Consider the following 21,365-nt stretch of genomic DNA (forward strand, 5'->3'; position numbering starts at 1 on the left):
CCCGGCGGACTCGCCGGATCGCGTCGGCGGCCCGGCCCGCGGCATGCCGGGAGTTGTAGTCCAGCCACGCCCTCTGGCCCCTGGGTGAGGGGAGATCGAGAACTACTCGGCCCAGAGAGCCAAGCGCGGGGCGGGCTCGCCTCTTAGGAGTGCCCCGCTAACAGTCTGGACCAAGCGAGAGCCAGCATCCAGAGCCAGGTGAGAGGAGGTGCGGCGCCGGGACCGGGGCTCGAGACCCGGCCTCTTCTCTTAGCGATACTCTGGTGGTCACTTGGCCGGGGTCCCTGCGCCCTGGGGCTCGGCGGTCCCGACCGGCTGGAAACTCCCGCGCCCTGCCCGTGCGGGTCCCGGCGCTCCCACTTCCCGGACTCCGGCCTTTCCCCCGGTCCACTCGGGTTCCTCTGCGAAGAGGCTCTCAGCGCAGTCCTGGCGAACCCCGTGCGGCTCGGGTGCCGGGTCCTGCTGTCGCAGACCACATGCTCTCCGCACCACGGGTTCTGCCCCAGGCCTTCCCCTCCCGCGCTGGGAGCCTGCCTGCCCCCCTCCACCTCCTGCCAGGGGAGCCTGGGTTCTAGACTCGGCTCCGCCGCTGCCCGACCATCCTCCCCGCTTCGATCCTCGCTTCGGGCTCTGTGAAATAAGAGCGATTTAAAACTTCTCCTGGCGCCTAGTCCTGGGATCGTTCCCTCTGTCCCGCCTCCTGCCCCAGCCTTGCGCACGCAGCCTTGAAAGCATTCCGTGCTGGGTTTCGTGTTTTAAGCGGTGATCAGTTGGCGGGTCTCACTCAGCCACACATTTTGCTCCCTGCATTTACTTCTTTCTCCAAGTGTCCTCTCAAGCTCAGCTCACGAGAGGGCGGGGCATTCTGGGTCAGGAAGTAAAAGGTTGGGGTGGGGATGACCCCGGGAGCTGCCACGGTGCATCTGCCTTCGGTCCTTGCCCCTGCAGGGAGTGCTCGGTGCCCCCTCCCCATGCTACCTCCACGATGCCCCCGCCCCGCTGGCTGAGATCTGTGGGAGCCTTCCTGCTGCCAGCCCCCTGCCGGGCGCCCAGGGAGAGGCGGCGCGGTTCCCTGCAGCGGCACCCGCGGCCGGCCCTGTTGAGGGGGTACCCAGTCCCGGGGGCCTGGCACAGTGCCCGCCGCTGGTGCCAAGTGTGTACAGAGGCGCCACGGTGAGTGTGCTGGAGGTGAGGGGTCCAGGGGAGGGGAGTAGCTGATCAGGCTTCTGACTTGTGCACCCTCTCCCCAGAGCACTTTACTCCTCCTTCAGGATGAATGGAGACAAGAAATCAGATGCTTATGCCCAAGAAAAGCAGAATTTCATCCAGCACTTCTCCCAGATTGTCAAGGTGTTGACCGAGGACGAGGTGGGGCATCCAGAGACAGGGGATGCTTTTGCCCGACTGAAGGAGGTGAGGGATGAGTGAATGGAAGGAGTAAGCCGAATTGGTGGGATTCTGCAGTGCTTTGGGGGGGACTTCTGACAAGTGTGGGAGGAGACTTTTGCCTGAGTGACTCTGAGTGTGCTCTGGAGGGGGCAGAGCCTGGGTAGGTGGGCTCCGATGGGAGGCAGGCCTTCCACACTGCTCTGTTGTGGGGCTAGAAGCCTTGAGCCTGGCGAGTCTTTGACTTGGGTGAGAAAGGGGATTAGTTGTCCAGAAATCATAAGGTGCTGTCCCTCATAAGGGAGCTGGGAGGAAGGCAGGCAGATGTCGTCCCGCCTCCCTGGGGCCTGAATGAAGTTACTGTAGCATCAGACACCCCTGCAGTAGGACTTGCACTGTTGCTATTGCTGTGATTCTTGGGGTGCCTAATTCTTTTCCTTTCATTCTCTTGGAGTAGCTAGTAAACATTCTTTTGTATTGGGTTGTCTGTCTCATCTGTCTGAAAGAACTAAGGAAAAGGGGGGGGGCTCTGTCTACTCAGGGATGGGGACTAAAAGGGAGGTCATCCCACTGAATTAAACCTGGTTGTGAGAAGGGCAGCAGAGGACCAAGTGAGAGAGACCCCAGGGGGAGGGGACATCACTGGAGGAATGAGGGTATGGGTCCCCCAAGCTCCCCTTGCCTGACTTTGGAGGGGTCGTGTCTTTAATATAGTGAGGGAGGCTTTTCATTTACAGATGGATTGAACTGTGGGTAGGAGGAAGCGTTCTGAAAGGGAAATCCGGGAGAGGTGGGGTGGGGAAGGAACTTGAGAAGAAGGGATGGGAACAAGTCCGCCATTCCCATAGCACGGTTCAAGCCCTAATTGGACTTGGGAGCAGATTTTAATCTGTCTTGTGGAGGCTTTTTAAATGTACTGGGGCAGGAGTCGGGGTTGGGGAACATAAAGTTAAGTGGTGGCTGGAAGTGGAAAAGGGCAAGGAGAACTTTCAGAGGAGCTGCTGTGTGGACCCTGACCCTTTGCCCCTCCACCCGGCCCCCCAGGTCCTGGAGTACAATGTCATTGGAGGCAAGTACAACCGGGGTTTGACGGTGCTGGCAGTGTTCAAGGAGCTGGAGGAGCCAAAGAAGCAGGATGCTGACAGTCTCCAGCGGGCCCTGACAGTGGGCTGGTGTGTGGAGCTGGTGAGAGGGGTTTGCTGGAAATGGGTGCCCTGGAGGGTGAGGAGGGGAAGAGGAAGGATGGGCCTGAAGCCGGATCCTGGGTTGTGCTTGGGTTTCTGTGCCTCTGCAATGTGCTCCAGCCAGATTTTGACAGGGTGAATCACTCCAGGAGTTAATAAATGTGGGGAGCCTCTTTTGCCGTTAGGTGCATATTTGAACTGTAGACCAGTTGTGAAACTGGGCAGAGAGGCATCAGCTCTTTCCCCTGAGCAGAGGACAGCCATAAAAGTGACACAGTCCTCCCAGAAGATTATTCTAAAGCAGAGATTAAAGACTGGCAGCCTACCGATAGTTTTTTGAAAATGCTTTAAAATGAAGCTCTCGAAGTAACAAAGTAGATATTTCACATAAAACAGGGATTTCTAGCATCACTTAGAAAATTGCAAGATCTGGGTCCACATTCCCATAGAGCAGCAACTGGCTGAAGCTACAGCTAAAGCTGAGTGGAGGCCGCTTCCCTAAGACAGGGCACGCATTCCCCTGTGTGCGCCCCTCCCTGGTTTAGCCCCGGTGCCCTCCTCTCCTGCACCCAGCTTGCCTGGCTTTGAAGGTGTTTGGTTTGCTGGCTTGGCCTAAAGGCTTTGTCTGTGGTAAGGTGATTGGATTCCATAAAGGGTGCCAGGTCCGGAGGGGGGTGACGGTGAGCTCAGACAGACTGGGGATGACTGGGTGTGGTAGGGGTGAAGGGGAACAGATGGTGCTGAGGCTCCTGGTTAGAGTGACCGGGAGGACTGCGAGGAGAAAAGCAGTTGGTGCGAGGAGGATGTGATGGCTCAGAGTTGCTGTGCTGCATTCTTGCCAAGGGCAGAGCAAGTGGAGCTGCCTGTTCTATAGGGACTGGAAATTCTAGTCTGGAGCTTGGAAGTGAGATGGGCCTGGAGATAGAGGGATTTACCTCCAAGGAGGTAATGCAAGGTGGCGTCACTGGGGGAGAGGGCCAGGCAGAGGGCCCTGGGTGACAGGACGTCTCTCTAGGGATCAGGAGGGGCTGAAGAGTCCACAAACCTGAAAATGATGGGCAAGGAGGGAAGCAGAGGAGCAGAGCTACGGGGGCCAGGGAAGGCAGCCTCACGGTGGGATCAGGGTTCTTAACCTTGCCTGCCCTTAGTTCACCTGGAAGTGTTGTTTTTAAACGTGCCATCAGGAGGTTTAATGGTCACATAAACACAAAAGCAAGGCACAGGTGGACTGCACTTTCATCTAACTCCTCCCCAAGATGCCCTTTGAATTCTTACTCCTCCCGTCACCATTCTTTTTCCCAGGGGTACTTTTTGTAATACTTCCTGCTTCTATCTTCTCCTTCTTCCTCACCTTCTGTTTCAGCATTTACCTCCTAAAAACAAGGAACTGGTGATTTAACCCAGGACCTAGCACATGGGAAGCAGGCACTCAACTGCTGAGCTCCATCCATTCCCCACTGAGAGCTGGTTTTTCCATTTGTTTGTTGTTTTTAGGAAGTAACGGAGATTGAACCCAGGACCTCATATTGGGGAAGCAGGCGCACAACCACTGAGCTTCATCCACTCCCCCAAGCCCCCCCACCTTTGTAAAAAATATTTATTTATTTCTCTCCCCTTCCCCCCCACCCCGGTTGTCTGTTCTCTGTGTCTATTTGCTGCATCTTCTTTGTCCGCTTCTGTTGTTGTCAGCGGCACAGGAATCTGTGTTTTCTTTTGTTGCATCATCTTGTTGTGTCAGCTCTCCGTGTGTGCAGCGCCATTCCTGGGCAGGCTGCAGGGGAAACCCCTACGTGGCACGGCACTCCTTGCGCGCATCAGCGCTGCGCATGGGCCAGCTCCACACGGGTCAAGGAGGCCCAGGGTTTGAACCGCGGACCTCCCATGTGGTAGACGGACGCCCTAACCACTGGGCCAAGTCCGCCGCCCCCCAAGCCCTTTTGAGACAATCTTAGTTGAGTGGCAGTGGTTGAAACCAGATTGCTCTTGCAGTCTCCCCTTGGAAGAGGAGGTGGATGGGTGGTTTGCAGGGGTAGCTATGCCACTCCAAATAAACACCATCTAAATCAAACCTGTGACTCTGATTGGAAAGCGAACCGCCCCCCCCCTCCCTGTGAGGTCAGAGGTAAAAGTGAGAACAGGTGTTTCCTTCCCCAGGGACTGTGCCTGGAGCAGGAGCAGTGGTTGTGCTGGCCCCTTCCACACTGCCCACACCTGAGTCAGTAGGCAGTGCCGGGCCTTCCTCTGAGCAAAGCAGACCCCATAGACACACAGGGATCAGGGTGGTGTCCTGAAAATGCTTAAGGAACCAGAATCAGTAGGTTGGTTGCAAGAAGTATGGGAGGCATTAGGGTTTTTCAGACTTTATTCATTTGGCAAGCACTTATCGAGTGCCCACTCTTGGGGTACTACTGTGCTAGCCTCTGGAAATGCTAAGAGAGTCAACATCGTCCCTGCCTCCAAAGAGTTCACAAGTTCTCGGGAAAACAGACGTCTTCAGTGACCTTCAGTTCAGAACCAGTACCCACAGGTGAAGGTACCGGAATCCTCCCGTTAGCCCTGCACGCCCACCCAGGCTCCCTGAGGTGGGGCTGTGCCCTCGTCATCGGGGCGTTTAAGCAGAGTGCCTGGAACCATGCAGGACTAGCTTTCGCTCGCCTAAGAAGTCAGGTCAAGTCAAGTTGCACGAAGAAATCTTATTCCTAAGTGTTCGCCGAACTTTTTGTCAAGAGAAAGGTGCATCATACGGAGGTGCTGCATCATCTCCCTGGCACCAGGGATTATGTAGGGCTCACTGTCTACAGATGCCAGAGGTCTGGCTAAGTCTCTTACTCTGACAACTGGAGAGTGTTTCAGTACCATTGTACAGGTGGGGAGTGAACCAAAGAGGTTGTGGAACTTTCCAAGGTCCCACAGCATAGAACAGACACCCCAGCCTCCTCAGCTCATCAAAAGCCCCTCTGCCTGGTAGGATGAACAGTAAGGGGCCCTGGGGGGGTCTCATCCCACTTGTTTCTCTTCCTAGCTCCAAGCTTTCTTCCTGGTGGCAGATGACATCATGGATTCATCCCTCACCCGACGGGGGCAGCTCTGCTGGTATCAGAAGGTAAAGTAGACAGGAAGGGAGCAGTGGGCATGGGAAGAGGTCACAGGGACGTGGTTACATAACAGCCTGATTGACATGCTTGAGGCGACTGTTCTCGATACGAGCCTAGGCCACAGACCCAGCGCCTGAGTGCTCCTCTTCCTCTGTCCCCTGCCAGCCAGGCGTAGGTTTGGACGCTGTCAATGACGCCTTGCTGCTGGAGGCGTGTATCTACCGCCTGCTGAAGCTCTACTGCCGGGAACAGCCCTATTACCTGAACCTGATCGAGCTCTTCCTGCAGGTGTGCTTCCCAGGGGCTGAGCGCTAGCCTTGGCCTCTCTGGACAGTGTCCTCTAGCTCGTTTCAGGGCACAGAAGACACCTAGGGCTGCCTGGAAGGGGAAAGAGAGCCAGGAGGGAGTTGGGAAGGGTGATGGTGATGGCAGGAAGGGCTTCTCTCTCTGTGTGGTTGGAAGAAGGGGTGAGAAAAGAGGGTGTGTGCGTGTATAAAGACGGGCCTTGAGGGTCTTTTCAGCCCCAGCTGGGGCCTTCTCTCTTTCCTACTCCGGGTCTGACTCCGCCCTGTCGTCAGCTGGTGTGGGATGTGGGGCCTAAGAAGTCCACGTGGCCCGTCCTGGGGGATGGCCCAGCTCACGGGCCCTCGTCCTCCTCCTCAGAGTTCCTATCAGACTGAGATTGGACAGACGCTGGACCTCCTCACAGCCCCCCAGGGCAACGTGGATCTTGGCAGATTCACTGAAAAGAGGCGAGTGGCAGCAGGAACCCTGTCTGGACAGTGAGGGGGGTCCCGGGGCGGGCAGTGCCCTTCTAAAGAGTTTATCTTCTTCCCCTACTCAGGTACAAATCCATTGTCAAGTACAAGACCGCTTTCTACTCTTTCTACCTTCCTGTAGCTGCGGCCATGTACCTGGTGAGCGTCGTTCTTCCCTCCCAGCCCCCTCCTCGCTCCTGTGGATGAGGGCTTTCCGACAGGAGGCATAGAACAGACGATTTTGGATGACCTGGTTCCACCAGTGAATGGCTGTGTGACACTGAGCAAGTCACGTAATCTCTCTGAGTCTGTCCTCAGCTGTAAAATGAGGATAAAATCCCTACCTCTAGGGTTATTATGCAGATTAACTGAGGCAAGGGACGGGAAAGTACTCAGCCCATGGTAGGAGAACAGTAAACCTTGCATCTGAATCTAGATAGGAGTAAGGAGGAGATAATTCTGGCATTCCAAGGCAGCTAATGGGAGTAACTGACTACCCTGACCTTGCTTCCCCAAAAGTCCCTTTTTCATCCTGAAAGAAGGTGGAAGTGGCAAAAAGATTGGGAAGAGGGACCAGAGTGACTTAGGGGACTGAGACTTATGAGAGAAGAGAAGATGGCCTGAGGGCCTCCAGAATGGGTTCTTAAAGTGGGCAGGGGCATCCCTGCTCTGACTCCCAGGAAGACAGCCCAGCCAGGGGGCCAGGGTCATCTGGAAGGAGAGGAGGTTTGGGGTTTGCAGTAGGAGACCCCAAGCGAGGAGGAAGCAGCCAGGAAGGTGAAGAGACCTCAGGGCTCTGCTTCTCAATCTCTTTTCCCTATAGGTGGGCATTGACGGGGAGAAGGAACATGCCAGTGCCAAGAAGATCCTGCTGGAGATGGGAGAGTACTTTCAGATTCAGGTAGGAAGGCATGAGACACTGGCAGAGAATAGGGACCCACTCTCCTCCCCTGCCCCGGGAAGTCTCTTCATCCCTCCTTTTCTGCCCCCCCTGCCCAGGATGATTACCTTGATCTTTTTGGGGACCCCAACGTGACTGGCAAGATTGGCACTGACATCCAAGACAACAAGTGCAGCTGGCTGGTGGTTCAGTGTCTGCAAAGGGCCTCTCCAGAACAGCGCCAGATCCTGAAGGTACCCAGCAGAGGGCTGTGGGTTCCAGAGCTGCTAAGAAAGGGGGTAGAAGAGAGTGGTTCTCATCTTGGAATGATTGCTTTTCCCCTGGGGACATCTGACAGTGCCTGCAGACATTTTTGTTGTAACAACCCCAGAGTGTGTGTTTGGGGGTATGTTACTGGTGTCTGCGGGTAGAGGCCATGGACGCTGCTAAAGATCCTGTAATTCACAGGACAACCCCCAAAACCAAAAATTATCTAGCCCCAAATACCAGTGGTGCTAAAGTTAAAGTAGAGGAAATTGAGACCATCTGGGATGGGGAAAGGGAGGTTCGGGATCTTGACACAGAGACACTTGAAACTGGAGGCAAGAATGGAGCAAATGGCTTTAGAGATCTTCTGGATATGGGGAGGAAGTGGGTGGAGGGATCCTGGGGGTCCTGGGGGTCGGCTAAGCCCACCTTCCTGCTCCCAACCCCTTCTAGGAGAATTATGGGCAGAAGGAGGCCGAGAAGGTGGCCCGGGTGAAGGCGCTATACGAGGAGCTGGAGCTGCCTGCTGCCTTTACGCAGTACGAGGAGGACAGTTACAGCCGCCTTCTGGGTCTCATCGAGCAGCACTCTGAGCCCCTGCCCCCGGCGATCTTCTTGGGGCTGGCCCAGAAGATCTACAAGCGGAAAAAGTGACCTAGACGGCGAGGGCGGCACTTAATAAATCAGTCCAACCTTCCTGTGCTTCTGTTTGCGTTCGCGCGCCTGCCAGCCCGGGCCTGGCCCTGCCCGGGCCCAGAATGGCCTCAATGGCCTCAGGATGGGAGGGGAGGTGGGAGGTGGGGAGGAGAGAGTCCGCGGAAGCCGCCCCCCGGGCCTCGGCACCAGGGACACATCAGGAAGCCGAGAGCTGGGTCTAAGGGGGTGACAAAGGCTGGACGTCAAGCACTGGGGGGCGGGCTGGAGCCTTGTCACGCCCATGCGCGAAGGGGCGCGGCTGCGCAGCGCCGGCTGTCCCCACGCCCCGCCCTCCCCCTCCGGTGCGGTCTCAGCCGGCCTGGGCGGGGACCTCGCGAGCCGCGGACGAGCCCGGTTGCCCGGGGGACCCTGGTGAGGACCCGTGGGCGTGGATGGATGGATGGACCACCGGGGCTGGCGGGATGGGGCGGGAGAGGGGGGCCATAAAAGAGAAGGTGGGTGGCGGCTGGGTGATAAAGATGTAGGGAGAGAATGGCCCCACATACCAGCGTTCCGGGCGGGGTGAGGGTGCACCGCGGCTGGGGCTGGAGCCGGGCAGGGTGGGTCCGGGCGGCCTGGCGATGCGGAGTGGGGTTGACTGCTGCTCTCTCCCTGCCCCCTGCCCCCCGCCCCATTCTTGCATTAACCATGCAGATGCAGCTCATTGCCCCGGCCCCATTTCAGAGCATCCGGGCGGGGCCTCCCTTGGCCCCTTCCTCTAGGAGCGAGAGGCAGGCTTGGGGGCAGGGCCAGACTAATGCAGAGAGGACCCGGGGGCCCATTGGGGGTTCCAGTCTCTTCCAAGCTCCCGCACCCCCCGAGAAGATCCAGAGCGCAGCCGCATTCTCTGACCCTCCCCGCACCATTCCCCGGGGGTTACATTCGACTCCACCCTCAAACACTGCAGTGGAAACTAATGGCCAATCGATGCGGATTTGCACCTCATTTAAATATCGTCCGTGGCACCTGGCGTCTTCGCAGGCCTGCTCCGGCCTTGGGTCACCTCGGTGTCCTTCCCGCGGCCGCGCCCTCACTGGCTGGGTTTCGCCACCCTTGTCTTCTAGATCTGCATCTGCGGTGGTCAGGTGGAGGCCCGACCCTCCTGATTCTCTGGAGGCCATCCCGCCGCCGCCGCACCATGCTGTCCCCTCAGAGGGCTTTACTTTGCAACCTCAACCACATCCACCTCCAGCACGTCTCCCTGGGCCTGCACTTGTCCCGCCGCCCTGAGCTCCGGGAGGGGCCCCTGAGCACACCTCCTCCTCCAGGGGACACCGGGGGCAAGGAGAGCAGGGCCCCCTGCAGTGGGACTCTGGTGGACGCCAATTCCAATAGCCCCGCTGTGCCCTGCCGATGCTGCCAGGAGCACGGGCCGAGCCTAGAAAACCGGCAGGACCCGACCCAGGAGGATGAGGGGGCTGCCTCGCCCTCAGACCCGGGCTGCTCCTCCTCGCTCAGCTCCTGCTCAGATCTTAGCCCCGATGAGTCCCCCGTTTCAGTCTACTCGAGGGACCTCCCTGGAGACGAGGACGCCCACCCCCAGGCCAGCCTCGGCCCCCTGGAGCAGGGCTCCGCGCCGGCTTCCGCAGGCCGTGGCGCCTGCTCCCCGGACAGCTTCTGCTGCTCTCCCGATTCCTGCTCCGGGGCTTCCTGCCCCGCCAGCCCTGGCCTGGACTCCAACTGCAACGCCCTGACCACCTGCCAGGCGCCCCCTTCTCCACGGCCGGAGGAAGAGGAAGAGAGCGAGGAGCAGGACCTCCCCACCTCCGAGCTCCCGGACGCGGAGGATGGGAGAATTGACGTCGGGAAAACGGAGCCCAGTTGGAAAATCAACCCCATTTGGAAAATCGACACGGAGAAAACGGATGCCGGCTGGAAAATCGCCGAGAACAATAACTCTGGTTGGAAAACCAACGGGAATATTAACCCCGGCTGGAACACTGAACCTGAAAAATTCGACTCCAGCTGGAAAACCAACACGGGGATAACTGATTCTGGCTCGAAAACAGATGCAGGGAAAATTGATGGAGGCTGGAGCAGTGACGTCAGCGAGGAGCCGGCGCCCCACCGGACCATCACGTCCTTCCACGAGCTGGCCCAGAAGCGCAAGCGGGGCCCGGGGCTGCCCCTAGTGCCGCAGGCCAAGAGGGACCGCAGCGACTGGCTCATCGTCTTCTCGCCCGACACCGAGCTGCCCCCCGCCGGGTCGCTGAGCGGCTCCCCGGCGCCCCCTCGGGAAGTCACCACCTTCAAGGAACTCCGGTCCCGAAGCCGGGCCCCGCCCCCGCCAGTCCCGCCCCGAGACCCCCCGGCTGGCTGGGCCTTGGTCCCGCCCCGGCCCCCACCCCCCCCTGTCCCTCCCCGGAGGAAGAAGAACCGACCCGGGCTGCAGCCGATAGCGGAGGGGCAGCCCGAGGAGGGCAGGGCGGGCAGCCCCGCGGCTGGCGAGGAGGCCCCAGCCGCCCACCAGCCGGAGGAGCCCCGCGCGCGGCCGGGCCTCGAGGGTAAGAGGCCGCAGGAGGTAACGGGAGGGGGGGCCTCGCCACGGCCTCCCGAGCCCCCAGCCTGCCCCTGTCTCCCCTCCCTTCTGTGTCACCCACCCTCCCCGTCCCCTTCTACCAGGGAGCGCTCCGGGAAAGGGAGACTGGGGAGGGGGCGGGCGATCGGGTTACGGGACTAACTCTTTGCTCCCTCTTTCTCCTGCCCCTCCTCGCCTGGCTGCCCGTCCCGCTGCCCTCCTCCCCCCTGCGCGCCTGCCCGGCCAATCCCGCCTGCAGCCAGCCCCCTTCTGCTCCCTCGGCCCCTGGTTTTCCGGTTCTCGGCCGACGGGCGCCCCCTGTTGGAGGGTGGGGGCGCGGGCGCAGCGGGGTCTCTGCTCCTGGCGCCTCTGGCCAGCTGGCCCGGCGCCGGGCTGCGGCTGCTGGGGGCGCCGAGCCCCTCGGACGAGCAGCTGCTGCCTGTCCGCCTGTCGCCGGTGGGCGCCTATTCGCCTCCGGCTCGGGGGGCCCTGCCCTGCCTGGCCAGCCCCGAACTGGCGCTGCTCCTGTCCCCGCTCTTTCCCAGAAGTAGCACCTTCCCCGCCGCGGCTCCCCCACCCCGCCAGGTACCCGCTCCCCCGCTGCCACCGCCACCTCGCCCGCCGAAGGCCGCCCGCTGGATCCGGAGTCCACCGCCTCCGCCCAGGCTACGTAAGACGGACCCCGGCCGGCCGCGAGGCCCCGCCTCCGGCCCGGCCGCCCCGCCCACCGCAGGCCCCGCCCCTCGCTGAGCCCCGAGCGCCCCCCCCCTTGAGGCGCTCCGGGCTTGGCCCCGCCCCCCTGCCTGGGCGGAGTCCAAGCGAGTTCCGAGGTTATGGGGAGTCCTGACCCGCGCTTCGGGCCAGGGGAGGGTGGCCGCCCTCTCCGCTGGGTGGCCCGGCCTCTTTCCTTCTTGGCCCACCTGGGCGTAGCGGCTGCGGGCTGCCTCGGCTTCCATGCCCAGGCCCGGCAGGGGTCCCAGCAAGTCCATGGTTAAGGAACTGGCATCACATTCTCTGTGGAATCTCTTGGCGCCTGCAGCTCGGGCCTGATCCCCACCTTGCTCGGGAAGAGATTCTGGCCGCAGCCTCCCCACGCGGTCAGGCCCACGTGGCTGCAGGGGGCGCCCACGTGGGTGCAGGCTTGGGCCCGGGTTCCCCCTTTACGGCACCTTCTAGCCTCTCGACCCTGGGGTGCAGTCTCCCTCCGTCTCTCCTCCCTTTTCCGTCTGTCTGTCTTTCCATTGGTCCAGGCTCCCCACGTGCTCCCCGGTTCTCGGCGGGCTGGTCGGGACCCGGGGCCCGGGGCGGGGCGCAGGGCTGCTCCTCCCTTCCCTTGCTCTGTCACCTCCCGCCCTGCCCGTCCCAGCGCGGGAGGGCGGGAGGTGCGCGCGGCAGTCCCGAGGAGAGGACTTCCGGGAGTGAGGAGGTGGGAACTGGGCCCTGCGGGGAGGGAAATGGAAACCCGGGGGCGGTGAGCGCCCGGGATCTGTGCAGGATTTCTCCTCGGGGGCCTGGGCCCAGCTGTCGCCTGGTGTTTCCCTCCCTCCTGAGACTGCGCTCCGGAGCCTTCAGGGCCCAGGGCGCTGCCGACCCTCAGGGTGCCGAAGCCCGGAGTCCTGAAGGCACCCCTCGGTAAGTGTCACCCCATCCTTCTTTCCTCCCTCAGTTCGTAGTTCCTGGTCGTTCGCCGGTGTCCCCGGGGCGCAGCAGCTGTGGATGGCAGAAGCCCAGAGTGGGACTGGCCAGCTGCAGGAGCAGAAGAAAGGTAGGACCCTTGGCCCCTGACCTCTGACCCCTGCTTTCTGAATGAACTGCCCCTCATTCAGGCCCTTGCCTCCCAGGCTTCACGGGATAGGCAACGCCAGTGCCCCTGATCTACTTTTCCTGGAGACCAGGGAGAGGTCCCTTGCCATGCCCAGGAAGAGAGTGGGTCTTTGACGGTTCTTCTTCCCCTGCCCTGCCAGGTCTCCTGATAGCCATCAGTGCCTCTGTGGACAAAATCATCTCGCACTTTGGGGCTGCCCGGAACTTGGTGCAGAAGGTAAAGGCAGTTTGGGGGAGCACTGGGGATGACGGCGCCCTTGGTGGGAAGGAGGCTGGGGGTCTCTCAGACCCATCCCCACTGTGTGGCCTCCAGGCCCAGTTGGGGGATAGCCGGTTGAGCCCGGATGTGGGACATCTGGTGCTGACCACCCTCTGCCCGGCCCTGCACACCCTGGTGGCTGATGGGCTGAAGCCCTTCCGGAAGGACCTCATCACCGGGCAGCGCAGGAGCAGCCCCTGGAGCGTGGTGGAGGCATCTGTGAAGCCAGGTAAGGGGGCGGCCCGGGGCCTGGGACGAGGGGCAGGGCCCGGGCCCGGCTCACAGTGCCCCGGGTGTCCTCAGGCTCCAGTACCCACTCCCTGGGAGCTCTGTATAGCCAGGTGAGCCGCCTGGCCGCTCTGAACAGCAGCCGCAGTCGCTTCCATGCCTTCATCCTGGGCCTCCTCAAGTGAGTGACTACCCCCTGCCCAGGGGACCTTCCATGGCCGGGGCCGTGGGCCAGTGGGCGGGGCACGGGGTTGGCGCCTGCGCCCTCAGAGGGGGTCTCCCTTCTTTCAGTCCCATCTCCTGTCCCCTCACCAGGTGGCGTCTCCCAACTCCCTGACTTTCTGCTTTCTCCTTTCTGCCCCCAGCACTAAGCAGCTGGAGCTGTGGTTTTCCAGTCTCCAGGAAGATGCAGGTCAGAGGCCCAGAGCGCACAGAATGGGGGTTGCTGGGCTGTGAGGGGAGAAGGAGGGGCTGGGGGTTCCCACGATGCCACAATGATCTTGTCAATGCCGACTGTGAAGTAAGATCTTCTTACTTTTCTGCTTCAGACTCTTCTAAGGAGTCCCATAGCTCAGATCCTCACTGGGGCCTCCAAAGTCTAGGCCACCTGGCTTCTGTCCCCTTCCCCTGCTTCCAGACCCTACCTAAGCTTTCTCTAATCCTGCTCTTTGTCATTGTCCAGTCTTGCTGCTCCACGGCCTCACAAATGTTGTCTTCTCACTAACTTTCATTCATCCTCTTGGGTCCTTTCTCAGTGAGGGTCCCCCGTCCCCATTCTCAGACTGGGCCAGACCCTGCTCCTAGTTTTGTGCATGTACCCAAGGCACCCCATGTCCTCCTTCCTTGCCTTTATACTTTTACTCAGTTATTTGTCAGTGCTTGTTCTACATCTATCTCCCTCGCTAGGCTGTGGTTCCACGTAGGTAGGGATGTGTCAGTCTGGTCCCCCAAGATGTCTTTCCCCGTACCCCACCGTCTGCCCCAGTGCTTAGCACAGAGTGAGGCTAATGCGGAGAGTCCTTTGGGAACAGGGCCGTGATAGGTGGGAGCTGATGTTGGCCTCTTCTTTCCCAGGTTTGCTCTCCCTCCTGTACCTGCCCACTGGATTCTTCTCCCTGGCCCGGGGTGGCTGCCCCTCCCTGTCCACGGAGCTGCTGCTCCTGCTGCAGCCGTTGTCGGTGCTCACCTTCCACCTGGACCTGCTCTTTGAGCACCACCACCACCTGCCCGTGGGCCCACCTCAGGCCCCCGTCTCCCCAGGCCCGCCTCCAGCCCTGCAGCAGACTGTGCAGGCCGTGCTGCACTGGGGGGGTCGGCTGGCCCAGAGCCTGCGGGGGGCTTCGGGGGAGACCCCCTCAGGCCCTACAGCCCCCCCAAGTCCTCCCACACCAGCTAGCTGGTGGGAGCAGCTGACTCAGGCCTCCCGGGTCTATGCCTCCGGGGGCACCCAGGGTTTTCCCCTTACCCGGTGGGGGCCCAGGCGTCATGGGAGTGCAGCTGAGGCTGCACAGGAGAGACCTCCGCCTGTAGAGGAAACAGCACCAGGCAGAGGCGTGTGGCTGGGCAGACTCTTTGGAGCGCCTGGGGGCCCTATGGAAACTGAGAACGGAGCCCCAAAGTCCAGGTAACAGGGGTGCCTGGTTCCTTCAGTGATCTCTGACCACCTTTCCTTGATCTTTGTTTTTTTTTTCTTTTTCGAGAAAAAAAATTTATTGCTTAGTTGGCCAGCCAGGAGACTAGAGACAAACCTCGGATCAGTCTCCCTTGATCTTCCAGTGGCCTTAATTTGAAACTCCCCAGTGATCCCCTGAGTCAAGGGTTGGCAGTCTGTTTTTTTTTTTTTTTTAATAGCCACGAGCTAAAAATGGTCCTTACATTTTTAAATGGTTGTATTTTTTTTTTTAAAGATTTATTTATTTAATTCCTCCCCCTCCCCCGGTTGTCTGTTCTCTGTGTCTATTTGCTGCGTCTTGTTTCTTTGTCCACTTCTGTTGTCGTCAGCCGCAAGGGAAGTGTGGGCGGCGCCATTCCTGGGCAGGCTGCACTTTTGTTTGCACTGGGTGGCTCTCCTTACGTGCACTCCTTGCGCATGGGGCACTTTTGTTTGCACTGGGTGGCTCTCCTTACGTGCACTCCTTGCGCATGGGGCTCCCCTACGCGGGGGGACACCCCTGCGTGGCACGGCACTCCTTGCGCGCATCAGCACTGCACATGGGCCAGCTCCACACGGTCAAGGAGGCCCGGGGTTTGAACCACGGACCTTCCATATGGTAGACAGACACCCTAACCACTGGGCCAAGTCCGTATCCCTAAATAGTTGTATTTTAATGGTTATGTGAATACTACGAAATGTTCTCGATTTTATTCCCGGGCCCTCAAAGCCTAAAATATTTACTATCTGGCCCTTTAAGAAAAAGTTGGCCTAGCCCTGCTCTGGGGCTTGACCATTGGAGGCTCCTAGTGACCCTGTGAATCTCTCGGAGCCTCTGTAGACCCTGCTGGTTCCACAGGGTTCTGTGACTTCTGGCCTTGTGAACCTTGTCTTCACTTCCCTAATCACCCTGAAGCTTCCATGTCCTGTGACGGCCACTCTGCACTCTGCAGTGACCAACTTCTGACCTCCTTTGAACTACAGGAGCCCAAGCCCCTCAGCCTCTCCTTCCCTCCAGGCCTCTGCATTCTTGGATTCTTTTTCTGGGGCTGGGGTAATCTCTGTGACTCTCTCCCCTTTCTCCCAGGAGACCGTCCAGCTGGCTGCCCCCCACAGTGAGTGTACGGACTCTGGTGAAGTGGAGGGCATCTCCTGAGACTCCCTCTTCTCCTGAGGATCTTGAGGCTGCAGCCTCCAGCCCAGTGCAGACCCACAGGTAAAGCAACGGGGAGAATGCCCTGGTGTGTCACTGTGTGTGTTGTACGCACGTGTGTCTTCACAGAGTGGGTGGGAATTAGAAAAGACTCCGGACTTCAAAGTTAAGACAGTGCTTAGTTTGCAGTGCATCTTTGTTATTATCTGTGTGACAATTTCTCTGAGCCTTAGTTTCTCTCTGTGTGAAAAGGGACTGATTAAATACCTTTCTGTTATGGGTGCTAGGAAGACTAAAGATAATTTTATGAAAGTATTTGGTACATAATAGGTGCCCATCTAGTGTTAACTTCTGTTATTTTGTGTGCACACTCGTGCGTCCCTGCGTGCCCACTGAGGGACTGCTTCCTTTCATGGGTTCTTCTAAGCTGGCACCAGGGGCTGCTTTTATTTTGGGGTCTTGCTTCCCTTGGGTTATCAGTCCACTGAACTAAGCCGGTTGAGTTTTCATTCATTCAGCAATAGTTTTTGAGTGCTTAGTGAATGCTAAGCATTATGATAGTGGAGGGAACCCAAAGGTGACTATGTTGGAGCCCCTTTCCCCAAGAAGCTTCTAGTCCAGTGGGGGGTACTGATGAATAAATGAGCATAGTCCTGTATGGTAAAGATTCTAGGAAAGGAAGACTGAGTTCCTTGGGGCCATATGGACAGGGCTTCTTCCCCAGGCTTGGTGGCTCAGGAGAGGCTCAGTGATGGTGTGGGGGTGAGCATCTGGCAGGGGGGAACAGTGTGCAGAGGTAGGGAGGCCACAAATAAAAAGAATTAAAAAAAAAAAAAGGTCGGGAGGCCTGAGTGTGGAATGTGTAAGGAACTGGGTATATGTGGCAGGAATGGCAGATGCCGACAGCACGGATGGGGAAGCTGGAGGGTTCAGTGGGCCAGCTAAGGAGATGACTTTCTTACAAGGCAGTGGGTGCCTTGTGGGAGTGGGAGTGATGTGCTTGTGTTCTAGAAAGATCTCTTATTGCTGTGTGGAGAATGGACCTGTGGATGGAGGTCAAGGGAGGATATAGGGAGACCAGTTAGATTATATGCAATGATATGAGAGGATAGAAACCTAAATGAATATGGTGGCAGTAGAGTTGAAGAGAAAGAGTACACAGAGGAATAGGAGATAGAAACGCCAAACACCAAATGCGTTTTGGTGCAGGATTAGATATGAGGAGTTGAGACACTTGGGTTTTTGTCAGGAATAACTAGTAGAAGGTATGCCATTTACCACTGTAGGAGATGAGGAGGGACTGGTTTGGATGAGTTATTTCTTTTGCATACGTTGCATGTACTGAAAGTGAAGTGCTAGAGAGAAGTGCAAATATTGTCAAGTAAGCAGCTAAAGAGGGGGTGTGGAGCTCAGGAGAGGACTAGGGCCCCAGAAATCAACATGTCGATGGGTCCATGAATCTGTTCCACAACCAAGTCAGTTTCACTGAGCTGAACCAACAGGGGTGTACCACACAATGGGGAGGTGAGGCCTGGAGGCAGCAGGGTCCCAGCTCCCTCACTTCACCCAAGCATCTCCTCCTGGCTCCCCTCAGGGCAGTCCGGGCTCTCTGTGACCACAATGCTGCAGGACCAGACCAGCTGAGCTTCCGGCGTGGTGAGGTGCTACGTGTCATCGCCACGGTGGATGAGGATTGGCTCCGCTGTGGGCGGGATGGAGCAGAAGGGCTGGTGCCTGTGGGGTATACCTCCCTTGTTCTCTAGCCTTGGGGCTCTTTCCTGCATATGCGTCCTTCTTTTGTCACTTGGGAATGGAATGGCCCATGAACATGAATCCATGTAAGCTGATCATCCCAGAAGCATTTTCTGTTTGCAAAATCATACTTTCCTCTCACTTCTGCTAATATTTGAAATAAACTTTCCTTCTTCCCTTCCATGCCCATCTGTAAGGTGAAATATGCCCTTCTTCCAAATATGTAAAAAGGAATCCCTGTCATGCAGTCTCTTTCTCATCTATATTAGGGAGCATCTCCCTTCCTATCTGCAGAATGGAAATCTACCCCCACCCTACCTTTTTCATCTGTAAGTGGACTCTGCCAATACAGTATATGCCTTGGCTCCTAAGTCTAGAAGGCACTCTAGCCTCCTTCCTGTGTATGGAATCTTCTCCACTCATCCTATGTTACCCGTATTTATTGAATACTCATGCTGTACTAGGTGCTGAAGCCTGGACACCCCTGCTGGGTGGGCCTGTGGTATTGGTCTGCCTCCTTCCTATTTGTCCCAATAAAGTATGGGAGCTGAATGTGTATGTGTGTCACTGTGGGTTTCAGGACCCTTCCCTAGGGGAAGGGCAGGGGAGGGTCTCTTATGATGCTCCCATCCTAGCCTGGGTTCAGCTCTTTACTGTTCCCCAAGAAAGGGAGAAGTGACTACCGCTGATTGGTATTTGAATCTCAGAAATGCTTTTCTATTCTGAGGTTGCTAAGGTAGGAACCTGAGGGGAGTAGGCAGGACTTTGCCCTTATGCTACTTATTAAATTCCTATGAGGTGAAAGGAAAGACTGAAGGGTTATAAGAAGTGATAGTCTTTCCTATATAATTATCTGCTTGGCAGTGATATAATTTCAAGTAAAAGCAAAGTAACTTGACATCTATTACTTTGTTAGGAGTTAATGAGTTTCCTTTCAATCTTTTGAATTGAGAATTGCTAAAAGAGGCTCTAGAGGTTCGAAGATGGCATTGGGAATCGCTGGAAAGTATTGCCTCGGTAGCTGAGAAATCACCAGAAATGTTGGAAGACTAGAAAGTTATAATCGTAACCAGGCAACAGGAAAGTTAGGGGAAAGCTGAAAACTGTCATCAAACACAGGACAAAGGAATCTGGAAATTTTCCTTCATTGTTGGGAGCTTCACTGAAGAGGAAAATGGGCTGCTGGTAGGAGAAGACGGGACTTGGGGAAGTAAACATTTTAGACTCAAAGCTTTGAACACACTTTGGAGGAGGCATGGTTAGGCTCAATGCCTCTTTTTAATTTTCTAAAACTTAAATGTTACTCACTCCTGGCCAACTCATGTCATTCACCTGCTCTGTGCTTTCATTTTGTGTTTTGTGTTTCACTGCCTTCTCAGATTTAGACCTTAGCTTGCACTTCAGGTGCTTTCTAGGGTATTGTCTCAAACTGGATTCCGAGGGCCTCTGTGAATTCTTCAGGAGTCTGAGATCTCAAAGTTTATGAAACTTTTTCAAATGTAAATTACAATTGCAAAAGAAATGTAATGCATTTTAACTTTGTAACATTTAAAAGTTATAAAGCGGTATATATGGAAGACTGCTATTACTTTGACAATAGGACCAATATTTCTCAAAGTGAGATATAGAGTCCAGTGAGTTCTAAAGTCTGAGAAACTGCAAAGAGTCTTCATTTCCAATGAATCAGTCTCTCCTGTTTTCTGACTCCCATTCCTATGTACTTTATTTTAGAATGGATAATCATAAATAACTGGGAAGAGTCCTAGAATGACACTGTGAGAGCATCAGTGAGCTCTGGCTTGATGTGATACATGCAACCACAGCCTAAATGGCTCTCAGGCAGGAGGTAGTAGAGCGGGACCTCCTTGCAGAACATGCAATAGAGCAAATCAACAATGATATAAAACTTAGTTTTGTACTATATTATCAAGAGTAGAACTGCAGTAGACATCAAAGGCTAAAATAAGATTAAGTTAGGAAAACGTAACTATTAATATATATTGCTTTTGGAGTTGTGAAAAGACTGGTATGTAATAGTGGGGCATCTTAAATAGGATCTTGAACCCTAAGTCCTTGTAGAAGTAGAGAATGAGCCCCTGCAGCCAGGTGTCTTCCTGCTTCTGAGCAACTGGATTCTAGCTGAACTCCTAGCCTGAATATGTGACCCAAGCCGAGGACAAAGATTATATTGGGCCTGCCAGTTGTTGTCAGGAATGGGTTTATCTTCCTTAATTAGTAGGGTCAGTCTATTTCTCACACTTTTCTGTTTCTGCATAAGCATATAGAACTTTGGAGTTGTGGCTCCAATACTAGTTATTTTATGTTCTGTCAAGTTAACCTCCCTGAGCTTTGATTTTCACAATAAAATGAGAATAGCTTGACTGTAAAGGTGTGAAAATGGACAGAGCTGATGGTAACACATTATAGTGAGTATAACTAACACAGCTGGTTTATAAATGGGATTGTGGCTGAAAGGGATAGTATGGAACGTAAATGTCAATTGAAAGAAAGCTAGACAATATTCTAGGGACTGAATAACATAGTAAACCTGGAAGTGGACAAGGACTGTGGTTAATAGTACAAATACAAGAATGTTCTTCTATGAATTAGAACAAATGCATATCACTATTACAAGGTGTTAAGAATATGGTGATGCATGGGAAAACAATGTAACTTATGGACTACAGTTAATAGCAATATTGTAATATCCTTGTGTCACTGTCAAAGAAGGTACTATGTCAACGCTAAGGGTCAATAATAGGGGGGTATGAGGTTTCTTCTTTTGGACCAAGGAAAACATTAAAAAATTTACTGAGGTGATGACTACACAACTCTGTGAAAGTGAAAGCCACTGAGAATACACTTTGAATAGACTGTACAAAGCAAGGGAGTATATAACAGTGAACCATGTGGTGGAAGATAGACTGTGGTTAACAGTACAAATATGAGTGTCCTCTCATGAATTACAACAAATGTACAATACCAATATATGGTGCTAATAAAAGAGGGTGTATGGAAAAAAAATATACCAAATGTAAGCTATGGGCCACAGTTAGTGGTAGTAGTCTGATATGTTTTTTCATAATCTGTTATAAATGTTCCATGACAATGTAAGGTGTTGGTGGAGGGGTGATGTATGGGAATTCTGCACATTATGCATGGTTTTGTAAGCTCAAATTCTCTAATAAAAAATTGGGGAACGGATGTGGCTTAAGCAGTTGAGTGCCTGCTTCCCACATGGGAGGTCCAGGATTTGGTTCCTGGTGCCTCCTAAAAACAAAAAAACAACAAGCAAACAAACAAAAAAAACAACTCAGGGGAGTCATTGTGGCTCAGTGATTGAGTGCATACAACTATATTATATATTTTATGTAAAACTTGAGAGGGCAATTATGAGGATTAAATAACCAGCTATATGATCTTGGGCAGGTAATTTCTCTGTTGCTTCCGTTTCCTCACTTATAAAATTGGCTGTTTTGAGGATTAATGAAATAAATGAATACACGGAAATTGCTTAGAATGGAAATGATCAAATGTACATAGCATAAAAATGTGGCCTAAAGTTACTACCAACTTTGGAGGCTGTTGATGAGCATTAAATGAGAAAATGCACGTTTGTGCAAGGGATAGAGTGTAGACTAGTGTGGTGCATGAGAAACAACTGACATTTGATGTGGGTGATTATGAGGCTGATTGCTTTAGGCTGGCCTGAGA

The 21,365-nt window shown here is 55.4% G+C and overlaps 2 protein-coding genes and 1 long non-coding RNA gene across 8 annotated transcripts; 2 read left to right on the forward strand and 1 right to left on the reverse strand.

Moving 5' to 3' along the window:
- The first annotated feature begins 89 nt into the window (after positions 1 to 89).
- On the forward strand, positions 90 to 8,266 carry FDPS (farnesyl diphosphate synthase). Of its 3 annotated transcripts, XM_058309829.2 has the most exons (11): positions 112 to 198; positions 949 to 1,173; positions 1,251 to 1,413; positions 2,431 to 2,571; positions 5,593 to 5,673; positions 5,831 to 5,953; positions 6,329 to 6,417; positions 6,510 to 6,582; positions 7,247 to 7,324; positions 7,423 to 7,557; positions 8,024 to 8,266. In XM_058309829.2, the coding sequence occupies exons 2-11, from the start codon at positions 986 to 988 to the stop codon at positions 8,222 to 8,224; spliced, it is 1,272 nt and encodes a 423-aa protein (XP_058165812.1). In that variant the 5' UTR covers positions 112 to 198; positions 949 to 985; the 3' UTR covers positions 8,225 to 8,266. The 3 variants fall into 3 exon arrangements, with proteins under 3 accessions (XP_058165813.1, XP_058165814.1, XP_058165812.1); XM_058309830.2 differs by lacking the exon at positions 949 to 1,173 and having other exon boundaries at positions 90 to 198; XM_058309831.2 differs by lacking the exon at positions 949 to 1,173 and having other exon boundaries at positions 107 to 198; positions 1,272 to 1,413.
- Positions 7,458 to 11,489, reverse strand: LOC131280895 (uncharacterized). Its single transcript, XR_009188562.2, has 3 exons — positions 11,398 to 11,489; positions 9,208 to 9,338; positions 7,458 to 7,587 (listed from the first exon to the last, which is right to left on the reverse strand). It is a non-coding gene; the product is annotated as an uncharacterized lncRNA (long non-coding RNA).
- Positions 8,558 to 20,855, forward strand: RUSC1 (RUN and SH3 domain containing 1). 4 transcript variants are annotated; one of them, XM_071207473.1, is made up of 11 exons: positions 8,558 to 8,638; positions 9,331 to 10,770; positions 11,044 to 11,454; positions 12,451 to 12,549; positions 12,749 to 12,825; positions 12,922 to 13,096; positions 13,171 to 13,276; positions 13,461 to 13,507; positions 14,170 to 14,719; positions 15,834 to 15,962; positions 17,494 to 20,855. In XM_071207473.1, the coding sequence occupies exons 2-11, from the start codon at positions 9,405 to 9,407 to the stop codon at positions 17,660 to 17,662; spliced, it is 3,129 nt and encodes a 1,042-aa protein (XP_071063574.1). In that variant the 5' UTR covers positions 8,558 to 8,638; positions 9,331 to 9,404; the 3' UTR covers positions 17,663 to 20,855. The 4 variants fall into 4 exon arrangements, with proteins under 4 accessions (XP_071063574.1, XP_058165810.1, XP_058165811.1 ...); XM_058309827.1 differs by lacking the exon at positions 8,558 to 8,638 and having other exon boundaries at positions 9,168 to 10,770; XM_058309828.1 differs by lacking the exon at positions 8,558 to 8,638 and having other exon boundaries at positions 9,168 to 10,770; positions 14,626 to 14,719.
- The last annotated feature ends 510 nt before the right edge of the window (positions 20,856 to 21,365 follow it).

This window comes from Dasypus novemcinctus, chromosome 13, assembly GCF_030445035.2.
Source record: "Dasypus novemcinctus isolate mDasNov1 chromosome 13, mDasNov1.1.hap2, whole genome shotgun sequence".
NCBI classification, from domain to species: Eukaryota; Metazoa; Chordata; class Mammalia; order Cingulata; family Dasypodidae; genus Dasypus; species Dasypus novemcinctus.